General features: G+C 41.0%; 1 protein-coding gene across 1 annotated transcript in view; it reads right to left on the bottom strand.

Moving 5' to 3' along the window:
* Positions 1–6,506: 6,506 nt before the first annotated feature.
* Positions 6,507–20,982, bottom strand: part of ENTREP2 (endosomal transmembrane epsin interactor 2) — a 740,326-nt gene continuing 725,850 nt past the window's right edge. The window contains exons 10-11 of the mRNA XM_063449144.1: positions 16,745–17,073; positions 6,507–7,116 (exon numbers count right to left, since the gene is read on the bottom strand). Of these exons, the coding sequence (XP_063305214.1) occupies positions 6,931–7,116; positions 16,745–17,073 (515 nt within the window). The 3' untranslated portion in view covers positions 6,507–6,930. The remainder of the gene's footprint in view (positions 7,117–16,744; positions 17,074–20,982) is intronic.

The raw sequence follows: 20,982 nt of genomic DNA, 5'->3' as shown, positions 1-20,982 counted from the left end.
CAACGCCTTTTGCGTTGGTGGATTTTAATGGGTACTGCTTCGCTTAGCTGTGGTGGAGCTTGTTGGGGCTGTGGTGGAGCTTGTTGGGGCTTCCTGCTTGTTATTTGCTTCCAAATTTGATTGAAGAGTCTGTCCAGCTTAGACTCATTATCCTGCCATGCTTTGCTGGTACCAGGAGGACACGCGGCTGCCGCCATATTGGGAGAGTCGCAGATGAGTATGTCAGCCTGGGCGGCTGAGCTCTGTGTGTCCATTAACTCCAGACAGCCTCTCAGGGGTGGACTGGGATAACCCCCACCGGTCCGAGGGGGGGGGGGGGTAACGGAGCTCCCGCGGGAAGTAGCTGCTCCTGGGCATCCCAGGATCGGGAGATCGGCCGCCTCTCCCGCCAGGTGAGCACCAGGCCACACTTGCCACGCGGAGGTAAGTAAGACTCTGTCGAGTTGCTGACCGCTATTAAGCATGTTGGGTCGGTCAGGTAGGAGCAACATTGCTGGGTCATCCCCTTCTGGGGTGAAATTCGCTTGTTGATAGCTGCTTAAAGTGAGATATTGAGGGAGCTCACACGAAGTACGTCTTTCGTCCATGACAGCTATGCCCCGCCCCCCGGAAGCTGCATTCTTAGTGAGAGGAGGGACAGTGTAGCTTCTGCTGATTTAATAGGGAAATCGATAGCTAGGCTAGTGCATTCAGTGTCCACTACGGTCCTGAAGGACTCATCTGATCTCTGCTGTAAGGAAAGCACCCCAAAAGCCCTTTTTAGGGCTAGAACATCAGTCTGCTTTTTTTTTTCCCTGTGTAATCTAATTGCAGTTGCCTGCCTGCCAGCGTGTGTGTCAGGCTCACAGTGTATACTGTGCCCACTTGCCCAGTGCCACCACTCATATCTGGTGTCACAATAGCTTGCATTAAAAAAAAACAAAAAAACTTTTTTGACTGTAATATAATGGCAGTCAGTTTCCTTCACACGTGTGCGTTTCAGGGCCTGCCAGGGCACAGTGTCACACCAGTGCAACTCATATCGGGTGTAACAGTAGTGTACATTTAAAAAAAAAGAATACAATTTTAACTGTAATAGATTGAATAGCAGTTAGTTGTCTGCAAGCGTGTGTGTCAGGCCTACAGCGTCTACTCTGCCAACTTCTGCCAGTGCACAGTGATTTTAGGTTCCTAAAATCGATGCCATATACACGTCCCCTGATAGGGGACGTAACAGAGATGAAACTGATAAGAATAGTACTACTTAACACACTTATAAGAGAGAGGCAACGCAGAGAGAGGAGTCTGAAGAAGAGGAGTCAGAGGAGGAAGGCGGCTTTGAGGAAGTGGAAGACCAAACACAGCAGGCGTCCCAGGGGGCTTGTTGTCACCTTTCGGGGACCCTTGGTGTTGTATGTGGCTGGGTGGAGGAAGAGACCTTCAATGACATCAGTGAGGGCAAGGAACGGGACATGGCTAGCTTGGTATCCAACCTTGTGCAAATGGGGAGTTTGCGGTTGTGCAAATGGACTGTTTGCGGTTGTTTGCGGTGCGTTAAACGGGGAGTTTGGTCTGTCACTGTGAAGCGGGCGTAACCCTTACACTACCTGATCGATACAACATCATACCTGATGTTTTAAAACACGTTATTCCAAACAATTTAGTAATGTTAGGTGATTTATGCCCTTTATGGATTAAAACCAGACTCTGCATCAACTATGTAATTTTCCATGGGAGTTTTGCCATGGACCCCCCTCCGGCATGCCACAGTCCAGGTGTTAGTCCCCTTGAAACAACTTTTCCATCACTATTGTGGCCAGAAAGAGTCCCTGTGGGTTTTAAAATTCACCTACCTATTGAAGTCTATGTCAGTTCGTCCAGTTCGCCGTTCGCGAACATTTGCGGAAATTCACGTTCGCCGCGAACGGAAAATTGTATGTTCGCGACATCTCTAGTCAATACCAAAAAATGGTAAGAGTTGCAGATTAACCTATTTAAACCATTCACTGTAAACATTTTTTGCAAGAATGCATATCTATATCAAGTCTACACGGATCAGCCACAACATTAAAACCACTGACCGGTGAAGAGAATAACACTGGTTATATTGTAACAATGGCACCTGTCAGCAAGTATTTCGTCAGTTCTTGAATTTCATGTGCTGGAAGCAGACAAAATGGGCAAGCAAAAAGATCTGAGTGACTTTGACAAGGGCCAAATAATGACGGCTAGACGACTGGGTCAAAGCATCTCCAAAACGCAACTCTAGTGGGGTGTCCCCAGTATGCAGTGGTTAGTACCTACCAAAATTTGTGCAGTTGGTACATGATTACTCACTTGTAATGGAGTACATGAGGGTCCGAACTGGACCATAGAGCAATGGAAGAAGGTTGCCTGGTCTGATGAATCAAATTTTCTTTTACATCAGGTGGATGGCCGAGTGTATGTGCATCGTTAACCTGGGGATGGCAGTAGGATCCACCATAGGAAGAAGTCAGGCTGGTGAAAGCAGTGTTATGCTCTGGGTAATGTTCTGCCTGGAAATCATGGGTCCTGTCATTCATGTGGATGTTACTTTGACACATACCACGTGTCTAGAGTTTGTTGCAGACCATGTACACCCCTTCATGGCAATGGTGTTCCCTGATGACAGTGTCGACAGTGTCCTCTTTAAGCAAGATAATACGCCCTGCCACACTGTAAAATTGTTCAAGAATGGTTTTCGAAACATAACAAAAAATTCAAGGCATTGCCTTGGCCTCCAAATTCCCCAGATCACAATCCGATTTAACATCTGGATGTACTGGAACAACAAATCCAATCAATGGAGGCCCTAGCTCATAACTTGCAGGACTTAAAGGATCTGCTGCTAATCTGTTGGTGCCAAGATAACACAGGACATGTTCAGGACATGTTTTTGCTCCAATAAGGGGGACCTACACAATATTAGGTGTTAATGTTGATTCTGATCTGTATATGATATTAAAATAAGGTTTCCTGTTTCTTGTCATATTTTGTACAAGTTCTAAAATATATGCTGAGGAGCACAAAAAACATTTTAGTAATAATAAAGGTAGTTGTTAAACAAAATACAAATAAAATTGATAAAATATGCCTATGTGTATTTGTAAGGAATCTGCTGGTATTTTGGAAAATGCAGCATCATAAGAAGCTAACGGTATGGACATGTGTCTGTATGTGGGCTTAAATCTAGGCATTGGTAATGGAAAGCATACTGTAGGATTCTACTGCAGGCTACACATACTACCTAACATTTACTCTCCCTTCATTATTAATCCCAGCAAATGTATATGCAATGTTTAAAGAACATATGTTTGTCTTTATTGCCAGTTCCAAACTGAATTAGACTCTGTCTAATCATATTGCAGCCAGATAAGGACTGGCTCCGGATTAGATGTGAAGGTAAGCAGTGGTGACTGGAATCAGTATCAGGGTTACTCACTAAAGTGAGAAATTACAGTGTATTCAAAGTTAATTTCAAACTTAAGGTAAAAAAAAGGTGAACTGGAAAATTGTAATAAGTCACCTATGATTTTAGTTTGACTACACCGACTTTAAAGGGTTACTATAACCCTATTGAGACGGAGACCTTTCTGGTGGAACATGACCTATTGAGTACTGTGGGGAAGGTCCCTCCTCTCAGTTTGCAGTAAAATGTGAAATAAAAAGGTTTTACTTATGTTGAATCCAGCTCGGGACAAAGCTCCCGACACTGCTCTTCCGCACCCCCTTTTGACTTCACTGGGGCAAAACGCAGTCCAATCACAAGCTTCTCATAGGCCGATGAGTGGAGGGAGAGAAAGAGAAGGTAGGAGGTAGCTTTTTTTTAAAAAAAAATTAAACAATGAGCACTGAGCGAGGCAGGAGAGAGCACAAAGTGGAAAGGAGGGTGGGATGGGAAGTATATCTTTTCCATTGCAGATGGCCCTAAACCTACTAACCCAGATCATATAGTAAAGAAACTGGCCACCTTCTATTAAACATTGTACAACTTGCAGGAAAGTCTGCACACCTACAATTCCACAGTTGATGAAATAGAAACCTTCTTGGACTCAGTTTCCCTACCACGTATCCCTCCACAGTCTATCAAAATTATGGAAATCTTTTTTTACAGAGGAGGAGATCCTAAAGACTATCCAGCAATTGCCTAAACACAATGTGCTAGGCCCAGATGGCTTTTCCGATTTATATTACAACAAATTTTCTGCCATTTTAGTTCCTCACCTCACACAGTTTTCTAATCATGTGCTATCCAATGGGCACATCCCAACGAAGATGTCAGTGCTAAGTTTCACCCTATTTAGACATATCCTATGTAAACATAAGACTAAACGTCAGACTGTTGGCGTACATTGCAATAAAAGTTTAATGTGAATATTGGCGTTCTGTGTCTCCGGTCCGGATACTTACACCTATATATATTGGATCCAAGGAGCCAACTCCCTCCTGAGACTGCAGAGTAAGAGGGGCACCTAATACACTTGGTATTTGTGAGTGTGATACCATTTATCTAAACTTAATTGCATGTATTGCAATTTATGGATGTGCTGTACTAGATTTTTTCTCTATATTTTTGTTTCAAAGGTGCAGCCCAAGAGACTTTGAGGGATATCATGATATACATATTATAAGTTGTTATTCACTTTTTTGCATACCAAAATGTGGTTACCATAACCAATGTAAGTGGTCAAACAGTTTAAGATTAATTTGACAATTTTCATTGCATGCACCAACTGCTGCATCCCTTGATGATGGACAGAACATGCAAGGACAGCTCTTTGGGTGAGAGCACTAGTACAGATATATCAGTTTTCGGCGGCAGTGGTGGGCACCCAGTGGGACCAAGTAAGTTGTCAAGCCATTCTTGGTGCTAGGGCTGTCCTGTCACCATAAGCTCTACAATAGTCTGTAATGGTTATGGTTCTCAAAGTGTTCCTTTAACTGATTGAATTCTACTATACATCACCGACAATTATATTGGAGCCTCCTAAGTAGGAAAAATGGGAATCTAAATATGCAGGTAATAGTGTGAAATTGTTAATTTATTCCTTTAGCTTATTCATTGACCAGTTTAGAATGAAGAATATTAACAGACACACTCTGCAAATTAAAGGTTGGTGGCAAACCCTTTTGGCATTAAATTTGTGCTTTTTAACGGCGTAATTATGGATGATTCATTTCTCTGTCCCATAAGTTTTCGTGGGAGGAAATATTGAATGCACTCACCTGTTACCAACCCATTATAGCATGGGTTTGCACTGATCAAATTGGTGTCTTTGAATAAATGAATGGTCTTTCAATAATATTTGTTTTAGAAATGTCAATGCATCTTCCATAAGAGTCAGTTTTTGCCTTACTATCCAATTCATTTCTCAGTGCTATTTACAGGACTCAGTGAAACAGCGCACACATTTATTGACCTCTCACACATTGTCTCCCACTTGTCATATCTGTAAAAGAGTATGGGTGGCATCAGGTCCCTATAGAACGTATACCTGGCACAGTTGTGGAACAGAAAATTGAATTTAAACCAACTCTACAAAAGACCTGCATTGGAGGACCTTTCCAGGAAACCAGAACCAACACTTTCCTTTGCTGACATTGGATGCTCCCAAATTGAATTTCCAGCTACTTTGTGCTCATGGTTTGTGGCTACTATTTTCAAATGTTTGTGATTCATTAAAGATTTTCCACACAGTTTGAAAGTCCATTTAACCATGTCCATTTTCTACTGGAATACCTAACACTCACTTATGGAGCATTTATAGAGTTTGTGATCCTTTCCTTAGAGCCTTAATTAGTGCTGCTTTAGGTATAGATAGGAAAATAAATACTAAATAAAAAGTTACCTGCGATCTTTCCCAAATCCCAATGCATATTTAAACAAATGGAGGTTACTTACTCCAATGGCCATGAAAGGGATTCCCACCTGCCAACGTCAAGGCAAACCTCTTTGGTGGGTCCTACGCTGACCATTCACCTCGCTTCTTTGAGCTTCTGGTAAAGATATCTCTAATGAGGCAGTTATAGATAATTTTATAAACCCCTACATGCTTATTAACACATAGTAAGTTTGATTATATTTTACCTATTGGCCTATAAGGCCTGAGATGTTAGAACTGAGCTTAGAACTTTAGAGAAAGCTTATCTTAGGTAATCTAGCAATGTCTCCTTATTTATCTATATAAATAATTATGCATTTCTAAGTATTCTGTTTTTTTAAAGCTCTGGTTTTAATAGCCAATACTCTTTCTTTTTTAGGAGCACTAGATGAATTGGGAACTCCATGTAAACTAGAATAACCATTTAATATTGTGGCATTTGTTTAAACTAGCTAAACTGAAAATGAAGTTTTAGATAGAATAGCGTTTCTAAAAAAAAATGTATGTAAATAAACCAACAACTGTATGACAGCCATTTTTTTTATTAAAACATCTTGTGAAAACACTTTTGAGGTACATAAAGTAAATACAACACTCAAGTTGTAAAATTTCTTTCATCGTAAGTATATTGGTTTCATTGTTGGTCTTGCTGCCATTACTTGGTGCAACACGTAGTTCATAATTAAATAATGCGGTATGCAAGCTTTCAGGGGCACAACATGGCCCTTTTCTGTGAGGTGATAAATATTTAGAAGATGTAGTACTGTTTTGAAGCTACACGGCAGCAATATCTGAATCATTGTTTCAACAATAAAAAATAGATTGAATTACAGACGTCTTTTTCCAAGAAGGCAATAAGAGTATAAATAAAGTTTGCATTGTTGTTGCAAAACCTGTTACATTCAGAGATATTTTTTGTTTTTGTTGACTGTTGTCCCATGCTTGGCCAAGTCCAAAACGGAGAAGGCATATTTTAGTTGTTGCAGGGTGCGGATGCTGGAAATCATCGCTTTTTGTTTTCATGCAATCTCTGTTTACGATACTAGAATCAAAGAATGGTTTCTCTGCAGACTCCAACTAAACTGTGTGGCCTGTCCTGATCCACATCACGTGATATGTGTATTCTGTGTAGAAAGGCTAATGGGGAACTCAGAGCTCCACAGCTCCGAAGGTGAAGGTCTTCTTGTAGTTTCTTTCTAGATATATTGACATTCTGCTGAGAGTTTGTGATTACCTGTAAGGGCAGAAAAAAAAAATACAGTAATTAATACAATTTTTGTTACTGTTTAATTTTACAGTAGTAATTTTTTTTAATTTTTTTTTTAAGATGCTGAACTCTTTTGTGACTAAAGTATGCCCAAGATTCCATGAATTTGTGACCAACGCATTTTTGGCACTTTTGCTATATGTTCGTTATTGTTGCCGTACTGTTACTTCCTACTTTCATATTAAGTGCACCCTAACCTTAGGTAAACATATGTATGGTATAGGGCTATTCCAAGCTAGGGAAATAAGAAATATATGGCATAGTGCAATACTGTATATATTATAATTGGATATATGAGCAAGTGACAAATGCTCACTCACACTTTGACATCCCAAGAAGTGCCTTCAGAAATATACTTGGTGTGTCTTCTTTGCTTCAAATACTTGGTAAATGTGAGTCTCACATAAAAAACAAAGTGCAAAAAAATAGATTGGATGACTGTATGAGTAAAGAGTAAAAAAAGCATTTATTACTTACATCAAAGTAAATAAAAGCAGGTAAATCAGTCCAACGCGTTTCTTCCCTGTTAGGGACTTCCTCAGGGACAATCTTTAACAAAGATGACACCAAGTATATTTCTGAAGGCACTTCTTGGGATGTCAAAGTGTGAGTGAGCATTTGTCACTTGCTCATATATCCAATTATAATATATACAGTATTGCACTATGCCATATATTTCTTATTTCCCTAGCTTGGAATAGCAATATACCATACACATGTTGAATTGAAGATAGGAGGAAATCTTCGGGTATATCCTATATTGCTAAGGGAAGTAATTTCACTTTTTATCACAATCACTTTTCGAATTGAGATTTATACAGCACTGTATGTGGACACTATCCATGAGTGTGTAAGAAATTCAATATATCTTTTACTTAGGTAAACATAGCTAACCCGAACCCTAGTTCTAACTAACACTAAACCTAGTTAATTGTAACTAACCTTACTTTAACCCCTTAAGGACACAACTTCTGAAATAAAAGGGAATCATGACGGAATATTTCCGTTGTAACGGATCACCTGGCACCCCGACTGGGTACCTCAGTTGAAAGATGCTCCTAGCGCTTCCAGAGGACTCCAAGCACTCCACCAGACACCATAAGCACCGCAGGCTGCAGCTATCTCCCTTCAGAACGAAGCAGGAACAAGCTCTTACAAGAGCTCAGTGATTAGAGCAAGGGAATATGCCTAGCATAGCAATCCCTTGTAGCAGATTCCCCCAATAAGAGACAGGACTCAAGTTGAGGGTAAAAATAGAACTCTCTGGCTGCTAGCTTGCAGCCCTTTTTATTAGGTGCTCCCATGAAGGGGAGGGACACACACAGTAATGTACATTAACCAATCACACAATAGTTACATCCCACACATAGCCCTCCCCTCTACCTGTAAACTAATTATCTGTACACACAGGAAAATACAATTATCATAGGTAGGGAAAATACAGTTTTTACACAACATTCATAACTCCCAAAATATACATCACATTCGCATAAAAATACATATTCACAATCAATCCATTCAGGGGAATAACATATAAAAAAATGGCATGAATCAGACCAGGGGTTCAAAAGTTAGTAAAAGTATCTTTTGTTCCCCCTGGCTGATTGTATTTTAATCTGGCTCAAACAGTAAAAGTCAAACATCCCCACAATGCATCCTGGCTTCCTCCCTTATGCCCTGGAGATAATTGGAGAAGGAATCTAATTATCTCCAAAGACAGAGCCAAACTCCATTACCCACATGGCAGACAAAAAGACAGTAAAATACATAAAATTACATACTGATACATTTAGTACATAAAACACACATTTCTACATATCCCCAGATAGCTTTGATCTGACTGAACATTATTAGATGAATGGCACTCAGATCACACGAATAAGCCTTTCTGCAGGGAAAATAAACAGTTTAACCTGCAGGGCCATAGTCCAAAGGCAAGAGGCGGGCAAGCAGCCCCCTCCAAGGACACGTGGCGAGGTCGGTTTCGCCACATCCGTCATGTGTCCTTAAGGAGTTAACTAACCTTGACAGTAACATTAACAATGCACTATTAGTGAATTGGCACCCAGAGTGACTGATTACATGTCATCACTGTGATTGGCTCCCAGGGTTATCACTCAGTTTGTGGGCCAATCAAGCAGTATTGCTGGATTACTTTATTAAAAAAGAGGTCCAGCAATTGCCTGCTATATTCTTATCACATCATGTACTGGGCACGGAGACTGCCTGCTTCCCTGCACTACGGAATGCTCAGACAAAAAAAAAGGGTCCAGGCGCTCTACTTTTCAAATATAATGGCTATTTATCACCAGGCTCACGAGGCAACGTTTCAGTCAAAAGCTGTGACCTTTATCATGCCAATGCTTACTCTGCAACACACAGTGTTTAATTACAAATCTTATTGGTTGGTTAAATACATAAATATTAAAGGGGCAGTAAAAGCACAATCAGAATTAAACATACCCAGGGCATCGGTATGTCTCTTTGGATCATGGCGAAAGCCGAAGAATAAAAAGAAATGGTCACATGACCAGACTACAAGACATGGTGATGTCATAAGCTATAAAAAGGCCGGTCACATGACTTGGAATTAAAGTGATCCAGGGCCCAGAGCACCACAACTATGGTTGGCATCATTGTGAATTAAAGATATTTCCTAATGAGAGGAGTACAGTTTTCTGTGAGCACTGATATTGCTGTGATGGCATGTCACGCTGTTATGATGTTAGATCAGGCTCTCTAAAGCTATGGCTGGATGTATTATGCTTGAGACGCGGTACATGCTGCAATGATCATGTCTCCTTTTCCATTACGTTCTCTAATTCAGTAAATAAAGGCTTTCCTTTATTCTTTAGACCTTTAGCAAAAAAAAACTAAAAACTCACTTCTTTAGAAGGAATATCAACTAGCCAATTACCCTATTTCCCCTATCCCCATTATATTTACTAATTCCAGTGTCTATTTCTCCTCTGAATACGTCATATAATGTTTGCTGAATTAATACACCTAATAATAGTTTTTTTTTACTTTGACTAGAAGGCAATTTACAGTTTTGGGTAATTTTACCCCTCTTCATTTAGCTGCTAAGTTTAAACATTGAACTCCATTGGATCCTTATACATCATTTTCTACACTAACTATCTTATAGGTTAACTAGGTAGACCACCCGCAGGAGACAATACACTGTATTCATTGCTACAATCTCTAGATTGGAACACAAATTACTTACAGGATTTATGTGGAATCAAACATATCCAATATGAATAATGGGGAGATGCTTTGCTCTGTTTCATTATTTTTATGCATTTCTCATTTATTTTGCGCTAGTAATGCTGCTGTATACAACCATTAAGTAAATGACAAATAACGGAAATTTATAAAGCAATCTATATATTCTTCATATCAGGGATGTTTACAGCCTTTGATTTATGTAAGTGTTTTGACTTTATAGAGCAATGGTTCAAGGTTATTGTATGCCAAAACCTCTTGCTATTGGGTGGAGAACAACCAAAGATCATTCAATCGATTACGTTGATATATGGCCTTAGTCAAGATTACATTTTTTTTTATCTATGACTATACACCTTTTATTACTACGGTCATTCAAATACATAATGTAGGAAGCAATTTATGTTTTCTGATGTATATAAGAAATATTACACAGCAAAAGTGCTTACATTTCTTTTCTATCACAGAAAATAAAAATAATTTGTCATGCCTAATATTAAGGTAAATTTGGCTGCTAATTCATTTTCTTAAAAATAGAAAAATAAGTCAGAATTTTATCAACAGTACTAATACAATTAAGGTAAAAATGTCTAATAAAAATGATGCAAGCATTATCTATATCTTGTTACCTTTTATTATACCTATATATTTATTATACCGTTTGGAACTTGCCTCTTGGAACCATTGCCTCTTGGAACCATTTTTTGATCAGCCTGAACAGCTGTTCTTGATTGCCTGTTAGTGCTTTGCTTTTCATCTTTGTAAAACGTTAAATAGCTGGGCACAAATCAATGAGGAGGTAGGAGCTACATGTTTGGACAATAAAGGTTCCAGCATATTCAGGTCGGAATGTGTATACAGTTTAACCATTTATTAGTAAGCTACATGCAAACGTATGATCACCAGAATCAGGGGAGGGCTGGCAGCCTTAGGCCTGGGGGGCAAAACCAGTCAAGTGGCCCATTGCGCCACCCCCCCCATGTGACATCACAATGCCCCACCCATATGATCTGCCATATGAACTAACGCCAGTGCTGCACACAGTGTGTGTTTACATTAAAAAGCCTGCAGGGACCAGCTATAGACACCAGAACCACTTCATTAAGCTATAGTGTCCCTTTAATGTGAGGTAAATTATAGATTAGTGTCACTAATAATATACTAGATTGCCTACTTACAATTAGATGAGGATGATGATGGGCTGCAGTTTGGCTCCACTGGTCTGGTGTAGAACAGGACCTCTGGAGGCTGTTTGCAACTGTGGTCACAAAATTCAACGTTCTGGGAGAATTGGAAGCAGCTCCATTTTTTGGGGGCCTCTTACACAGCTCAAGGTCTGGGCTCCAGTGCCTGACGGTGAGTATGCCCATAAGGCCCACTCATAAGTCCACTTATATGTTCCACCCACCCATGAGCTCGCTCACAGGGAGTGGAGTGTGTAGGGGATGTGTTATGTGTTATCTAATATGTGTGCTTATGGTATGTAGTGTATAGGGATACCAGTTTGTGCAGGTGATGCAGTGTGTTTGTGTGTAGTGGAAGCAGTGTGTATTTGTGTATAAGGGATGTATTATGTGTTTCTGGTTGTGTGTGAGGGATGCATTGTGTGAATCTGTGTTTGTATGCATAAGGGATGCAAGGTGTGTGTCTGTATGTGTGTGCATTGAGTGTAAGAGATGCATTGTGTTTCTGTGTGTATGTAAGAAAAACAGTGTGTGTGTTTGCATGTGTGTGTAAGGGTTTGCAGTGTATGTTTCTGTGTATCTATGCAAATGATGCATTGTCTTTGTGTGTAAGGGTTGCATTGTGTGTGTGTGTGTAATGGATGCATTGTGTGTTTCTCTGTGTGTAAGGGAAGCATGTTCTGTTTCTGTGTATGTATAGGGATGCATTGTGTGTTTCTGTGTATGTATAGGGATGCATTGTGTGTTTCTGTGTATGTATAGGGATGCATTGTGTGTGTGTGTGTGTTTGCGTAGTGTTAAAGAGCTCCCTGTCTTGCCCACCGTCCTATAGAGCTGTCCCTTCTGTCCCTTAGAGCTCTCCCCTGCCCCTTAGTGGTCTCTCCTCTCCCCCACCCTCCCCTAGCGGTCTCTTCTCACACTCACCCACCCTCCCTGTGCTCTTCTCATCCCCCCTCCACCCTCCCTGTGTTCTTCTCACTCCTCCCTCTGTGTGTTCTCACCCCCCCCTGTGTTCTTCTTACCCTCCCTCCTCCCTGTGTTCTTCTTACTCCCCCCTTGTTCTTCTTACCCCCTTCTTCTTATTACTCCCCCTTCTTCTTACCCTCCTTCTTCTTCTTACCCCTTCCTTCTTCTTCTTACCCCCCTTCTTCTTCTTACCCCTTCTTCTTTTTACTCCCCCCTCTTCTTCTTACTCCCCCCTCTTCTTCTTACTCCCCCTTCTTCTTCTTACCCCCCTCTTATTCTTACCCCCTTCTTCTAATTACTCCCCACTCTTGTTCTTACTCCCCCCTTCTTCTTCTTCTTACCCCCCTCTTTTTCTTATCTCCCCTTCTTCTTACTCCCCCCTCTTATTATCCCCCCTCCCCTCTTCTTACTCCCTCTCTTCCCTCTTCTTACTTCCCCCGCCCCTCTTACTCCCCCCGCCCCTCTTCTTACTCCCCCCTCCCCTCACTCCCCCTCCCCTCTTCTTACTCTCCCCCCCTCCCTCCCCTCCCCTCTTCTTACTCTCCCCCCTCCCTCCCCTCCCCTCTTCTTACTCTCCCCCTCCCTCCCCTCTTCTTACTCCCCCCCTCCCTCCCCTCTTCTTACTCTCCCCCCCTCCCTCCCCTCTTCTTACTCTCCCCCCCCTCCCTCCCCTCTTCTTACTCTCCCCCCCCCTCCCTCCCCTCTTCTTACTCCCCCCCCTCCCTCCCCTCTTCTTACTCTCCCCCCCCTCCCTCCCCTCTTCTTACTCTCCCCCCCCTCCCTCCCCTCTTCTTACTCTCCCCCCCCCTCCCTCCCCTCTTCTTACTCTCCCCCCCCTCCCCTCTTCTTACTCTCCCCCCCCTCCCTCCCCTCTTCTTACTCTCCCCCCCCTCCCTCCCCTCTTCTTACTCTCCCCCCCCTCCCTCCCCTCTTCTTACTCTCCCCCCCCTCCCTCCCCTCTTCTTACTCTCCCCCCCTCCCCTCTTTTTACTCTCCCCCCCTCCCCTCTTTTTACTCTCCCCCCCTCCCCTCTTTTTACTCTCCCCCCTCCCCTCTTTTTACTCTCCCCCCTCCCCTCTTTTTACTCTCCCCCCCCCCCCCCCCCCCCCTTCTTCTTACCCCCTCCCCTGTAGGTGGCCGAGCTGCACTCCGGTCCGCGGTCCCGGCCGGAGTGATAGGAAGGTGCTCAGTGTGCACCTTCCTGTCAGTCCGGCCGGGTACAGGAAACAGAAACTCCTGTTCCGCGCGGAACAGGAGTTTCTGTTTCCTGTACCAGGCCGGACTGACAGGAAGTGCACACTCAGTGTGCACCTTCCCATCACTCCGGCCGGGACCGCGGACCGGAGTGCAGCTCGGCCACCTACAGGGGAGGGGAGGGAGGGAAAAGCAGCTGCAGCCGTCTGAGCGCTCTTTACAGAGCGCTCGGCGGCTGCAGCATTTAAAGGGCCGGCCCGCTGCGGCCGGTCCTAAAAGAATTTCGGGCGGCCTGGGGGGCAATTGCCTCCCTGCCCCCCGGCCCAGCCCGCCCCTGACCAGAATACAGGTTTTGTTTTTTTGTATTCAAGATAATTTTTCATGTCCTTTATACCGAAATATGCACAGTATTTAATGAAAAAAACCCAAACATTAGTTATAGAAGAATGGCATTCAAGACCAGAAAATCCATTTATTGTATTTGCAAGTATTTAAAGTTGTGAGAAAAGTGTATAAAAGCCCTATACAGTATAAAAAGGATAAATGATCACCTGTCATACAAATCTGAGAGGTTATGGAGCATAATTTTCTTTTATCTATACGGAAAGTGTTTTAAAGAACTGATACTTTTTGTGGCCAATCAGATTTGTGAACTCTCCTCAAATTAAAAGAGTATATGGGGCAGGTGGGCGGTGGGGTGTTATCACAGTGCTCAGCCCATCATTGCCATCCAGGCTGGACAGAATCACACTTGACAATACATAAGTAAAATTTTTATAATCATTGGCCGCTCTCCAGAACTAGCATCAGAGTCCTTTAATCTTAATGATTCCCTAATCCTGGCCCAAATGCTAAATATCCAAAGCTAACACAATATGTAACCTAACTACAGTCATTATAATTGAAATTCAGGGAGGATGACAAGATAGTTCTTTGCACCAAAACCTACCCAATCAGGTGCTTTCAGTGTTCCCTGAACATTAGGGTTAAAATAAAATAATTGTATTTGTCCTGTCGATGGACCAATCAACTATATTGATGCTGCTAAAGCAAGGACTCCTCTAATATGGAAAAAACACTTTAGAAGAAGACGTGTGATTGTGAATGGTTAACACAACTACTGTTCGTGTTGCAGAATACTTTATGTTAAAACGCTTAGAGAGTTCAGTATAACATTTGCATATTATTGAATAGTAACATGATATCTATTAGATTCTCTCTGAAACTAACATCTGGCTGAATAAATAAAGGAGAAATTGGAATCCCAGCAATCAGCTATTTTTTGTTAGTTTGCTTTGCTTTCAAAGTGGCATCTCATGAATTGCTAATGCAAATGAAGACATTTTGAATTTAGTCAAATTTAATTCACTGGAGCACTTCATATATTCATAAGCTGATAAATTATTTGGAAATCCCAGATATCATGACTCCCTTCAATTCCCCCCCCAAATATTGTTCATCTTGGTAGAGTTGTCCGTAGCCTTTTCTAAAACTCTAGCAGAAGTATTATAATGGCTATAACTTATTTTGTCACAGCACGTATTCTCAACAGGTTTTTATAGCCTTGATTACTGAGCAGTTTACAGCAACTAAATGGCCATTACTATGTGTTATGTTCTTTAAATGTTATATATTTGGTGCAGCCAGTTAGTCTGTACTTATTGCAGACCTTTACAGGTTGTGCACATTTTTATTTAATTTCTACTTGGAAGAATAGTGCTTCCTAAATTTTCGTCGTCTTAGAAAAAAAAAAAATACAAAAACAAAACTTGACTTTGCAATGTTTAGCCATGTTGAAATTATAACCTTAACAAATTAAAAGAGCAGTCTAGGCTCCATAACAATTACATAGTGATACAGTGGTTATGGTGCATTAGTCCACAGATGCCATCAAAGTTCTTGGTTAAAGGGACACTATAGGCACCCAGACATCAGCTCATTGAAGTGGTCTGGGTGCAGTGTCCCATCACCCTTAACCCTGAGCATGGGATAATTGCACTTTTTAATAAACTTCAACAATTACAAGCTAGGGTTAACTCGTCCTCTAGTGGCTGTCTACCAGACAGCCACTATAGGGACTTTTAGGTGGTTAGACTTTTTGTTGCCTAAATGACGTTGGACGTCCTCATGCTATGCATGAGGACTTCCAGCGTCAACGGAATACCCATAGGAAAGCATTCGATAATGCTTTCCTACTGAGAAATACAAATGAGAGTGCGGCCATTTCCAGGCATGCTCATTAGGTCTACTCCACCGGCTGACGTTGGCAGGGGAGGAGTGAAGACGGACCCAAGCCAGCTCCGAGGCTCTAGACCCAGGTAAGTGACAGAAGGCTTTAAAAAACCTTTCTTCACCACGCGAGAGGGCCTTGATGTAGGGGTTTGTTTTCCTGGCACTACAGTTCCCCTTTAAATAATTTTCAAGCAGTTTTACCAAAACTAGGGGCATGGAGGGCCAAAGAGTAAGTGGTGTCAAAGAAGAGTAGCATAATGGATCTGATATAGAAGATGGAGTGATAAGGAAGTTTGGCAAACAGGGAGGATTGTACAGGAAAGAGAGAGAGAGAGAGAGAGAGAGAGAGAGAGAGTGTGTGTGTGTGTGTTTGTTGGGATAACTTGGGGACTGACCTAGGAATGAGTGATTGCCCAGCTGTCTTTTCACGTTAAAGATGGCCCTGGCAACGTATCACAATATAGTGCATCTAGGCAGAGTACAGATTTAAAGGCCACTTAAAGGAACAATAAAAACAATACAGCCATCATAACCACTACACTACAACATTCTGCTGCCTGATGGACCCCATTTTAAAAGGTAAAGACTTCTAATATGGTTTGGCTACTGAAATTGGAAAGGCACAAGGTTGCTCCTGGCACCATAACTACTAAAGCACACTGCAGTGGTTATTTTGTTTGATGTGATCCTTCAATCAGTTAAATTATGTGAGATTTTAGTGAAATTACATTTATTAGAGCAGAATGTCAGTGCACTTCAGATGTTGACTGTGCATATGCTTCCATAATTACCTGGTGTATAACGTTGGCACTAAAGATGGCTTCTTCCATGTGTCTTTCATCTGATTTTATGACAGATTTTATACTATTCACAACATGTTGAACTTCTGGAGAGAGGTGGCAATTTGAATGTTCTAGAAACTTAGCCACTAAAATCTTTGTGTCCTTATATGTCTTTAGGTCCACCAATGAATTCGGTCTTTCTTTCGAAATATTCCTTAATGCCTTTGGCTTTATTCGGTGGGTACTTTTTCTTGAATCTTTCGGTTTTCCGATTGATAAAAAGTGATTTCCTGTTTCCTGACAGGCAGCAGCAGTCATTCGAGGATAAGAATACAGAGCTAAAAAATAAATCGAGATAAATATATGAGGAAAAGCTGCCATGACCCAAAAGTCGGATTAGATTAAATATAGAATCAAATCTTTAAACAAAGACCACAAGCAATTACTCAAATTTATCCCAGCCCCCACACTATGAGTGTTTAGCTGCTCTGCTTATCCCAGCCCCCCCCCCCCCCCCCCGTCACATCTCAAAAAATACATTACAGCTCAAATGAAGCATTTTAAATGTATCATCTAACTGAAAGCAAATCAATAGACCTTTTACACTTCTTGATCTGGTAGCAGAAAATTTTCCATTTTTTTTAAGTTAATGCAAATGTATTCAATTGAATAACAATGTGAAGTTCGGAAAAATTGTGTTTAATTTTTATTTGTAATACTATATACGATATTTCAAGAAATGCTGGATTCCACTGTGATTCAGGCTAATCAAAATAATGTAATTTTATATGTATATCTATATATGTATTTAATGGACTATGGGTTCCATTTAATAAACAGATAGTTGAGGTTATTTGATGACCAACTCACAAAACATAGTCCATAACAGAGTTTCCAGCTGTATTGAATGCAGATATTTTTCCCAGTTAGGTTTTTTTTCTTTATCATTATATCACATTTTGCAACGAGTACCCTAGAGGTCACAGTTTGCTTTGAATAGTTGAGAAACTAATAAAAATTTATATCTAAGATAACAACGTTACAGTTGCAAGGATATCAGCCATGAGACAATAAATATGAGAAATAAGCGATTGACCAGGCCCTCAAGGTGAAACCAAAATTTTCAGATTTATTGGAGCATGGATAAGCAACGTTTCGACCCAAGATTGACAATATCCTTGCTAGAGTCAAAAAGCTGCATTTCCATTGCTCCGATAAATCTGCTAATTTTGGTTTCACCAGCAGTGTCTGGTTCATGACATATCTTATATCTGAAAAGTGAGGTTTGGAAAAACTCAGGTCCGGTTACATTCTTGGGAACAGGAGAGTGTGGCATCCTTTATCCCAATGATGATAAGACAAAAATATACACATTTTCAATGTATGAGTCTTTAACTAATTTCTTCTATTGAGCAATAATCATATCTCATGAGTCATATGCCCATAAAACAACTGTCCTCTATTACTAGGCAACCAAGATAGGCCTTGTTGCAGTGAACATGGAAAAGACTTATGGCTTGTACATCTCATATGGGATTACCAAATTTGTAAATTAAATGTATTCCTTTGATTGCTGAGATTCTCCGTGTGGGAATGCAAGAGCATGCTTAGGGGTAATTACATATGAATCAATATGACCTACAACGCCTGACCCAGCATTTACAGAGATGAAACGCAGACTATATCCCACAACACACCTGACACCAATGACAAACAACGTGTGCTATAAATGTCACGAACACAGAGTCATCTCACGATGTGGTCATTTGCCACCTCCATAGACTTCATACATACTCTCAGTCTCTCAAGAAATATCCTTTTGGGTGAATCGAGGCTTGAGGATAATGGAAGCATTGCAGATAACTAGCCCCTGCACAAACCCACATAATACTGGGCTAGTAAAGGCACTGCCACAAATTCTACCTGCTGCCTCACTCCCGCAGTCCTGTGCTAACTGGCACCACAATTCACCATGTGCTATTATAATCCCTGAAGAATGCTGAAAAACTGCAAACCATAACCTGTGTATGATGGTTGTCTTTGGGGGAATTGCCCACTACCCATTTTGCCAGCCCTTTCATGTTGTACACAAGCCTTATGGACCTCAAGAATACACACATAATAATAATAATAATAATAATAATAATAATAATAATAATGCCAATAAAGGTTTTACCTACACTACATTTGTAAATCATATCTCAGAAAAATCCAATACATTACTTGCTATCTTTTTTGATAATTCTCTCCCAGATACGAGGTTTTTTTTTTTTTTAGCAGGTGAAATTTACGAAATTCCATTATCATTCACGGTCATATTAGTTCTTTTCTATTTTTGTTAGTCTGTATTTTTATATGTTCAGTGTGGCTGATTGGCTTACAAATAGTATAGATCAGGTGGAAGATGGCTTACATGTGTTTTATTTATAAACCAAGGCTAGGATTAAATATTTAGTATGAACATTCAATCTCCAACTACCATTAGAATATTTTTTGTCTGCAGATTTTGCCTATACTTACAGTATTTCTGCATGGATTTTTTGTATTTGCTGTGTAAACAGTTTACTAACTTAGGGTGTACTAGTATGTATTCTTCATCCCTAGGAAATATTATTTTAAGTAGCTACTGGAAAATGAAATTTTTAATAGAGAAAAATTTTAATTCATGTCTAATTGTCTTCCAGCTGGTGTTTCCAAGGTGATTTCAAAATGAAAACGAGGAAAGCTGAGAAATTTTTAGTTCATTTGACTTTCCAGATCTGACGTGACCTTTGATATCTATCAAAATGCCACTTTGTTTGAAAAACATCATCACATTGCAATTTAATTCTCACATTCAGCCAATAACTCTTCATCAGCTACAGAGATATCCACAATGTTCAAGAAATACTGTATGATCTAAAAAAAATAAATTATCTTTGTTTAAAACAAGATCTTAGTTTTTTGATACATTCTACCGTATATACTCGAGTATAAGCCGAGTTTTTCAGCAAATTTTTTGTGCTGAAAAACCCCAACTCGGCTTATACTCGAGTCAATGTCTGTATTATGGCAATTTACATTGCCATAATACAGACAGGGGCTGTGGGGGCTGCAGAGCGGTTACTTGGTGGGGGGGGGGGGCAATTTTTTTTTTTTTTTTTAATTATTTTAATAATTTTTTATTATTATTATTATTTTTTATTAATTTTTTAATTTAATTATTATTATTTTTATTGTATTGAATTTTTTTTCATCCCCCCTCCCTGCTTGAAGCATGGCAGGGAGGGGGGCTCTCCTTCCTTGGTGGTCCAGTGGCATTGGCAGTTCAGTGGGGGGAGAGGGGGCTGGCAGAGCTGTTACCTCTCCTGCAGCTCCTGTCAGCTCTCTCCTCCTCCGCGGCGGTCCGTTCAGCGCCTCGGTCAGCTCCCAATGTAAGTCTCGCGAGAGCCGCGGGGTCATAGTGTGAGCTGACAGAGAAGCTGCACTGACCGGCGCGGAGGAGAAGGGAGCTGACAGGAGCTGCAGGAGAGGTAAGTAACAGCTCTGCCAGCCCCCTCTCCCCCCACTGAACTGCCAATGCCACTGGACCACCAGGGAAGGAGAGCCCCCCTCCCTGCCATGTATCAAGCAGGGAGGGGGGATGAAAAAAAAAATTCAATAAAATAAAAAAATAATAATAATTAAATTAAAAAAAATAATAAAAAATAATAATAATAATAAAAAATTATTAAAATAATTTTTTTAAAAATAATAAAATTGCCCACCCCCACCAAGGCTCAGCTACACACACACACACACACACACACACTGCACTCACACACACACACTGCACTCATACACACACACTGCACTCATACACACACTGCATTCACACACACACACACTGCACTCATACACACACTGCACTCATACACACACACTGCACTCATACACACACTGCACTCATACACACTGCACTCATACACACACACTGCACTCATACACACACTGCACTCATACACACACACTGCATTCATACACACACTGCATTCATACACACACTGCATTCATACACACACTGCACTCATACACACACACTGCATTCATACACACACTGCATTCATACACACACTGCACTCATACACACACACTGCACTCATACACACACACTGCATTCATACACACACTGCATTCATACACACACTGCACTCATATACACACACTGCACTCATATACACACACACTGCATTCATACATACACACACATCACTCATATACACACTGCA

Source organism: Pelobates fuscus, chromosome 3 (assembly GCF_036172605.1).
Source record: "Pelobates fuscus isolate aPelFus1 chromosome 3, aPelFus1.pri, whole genome shotgun sequence".
Lineage (NCBI taxonomy): Eukaryota > Metazoa > Chordata > Amphibia > Anura > Pelobatidae > Pelobates > Pelobates fuscus.
This window is presented reverse-complemented; position numbering and strand designations above follow the sequence as displayed.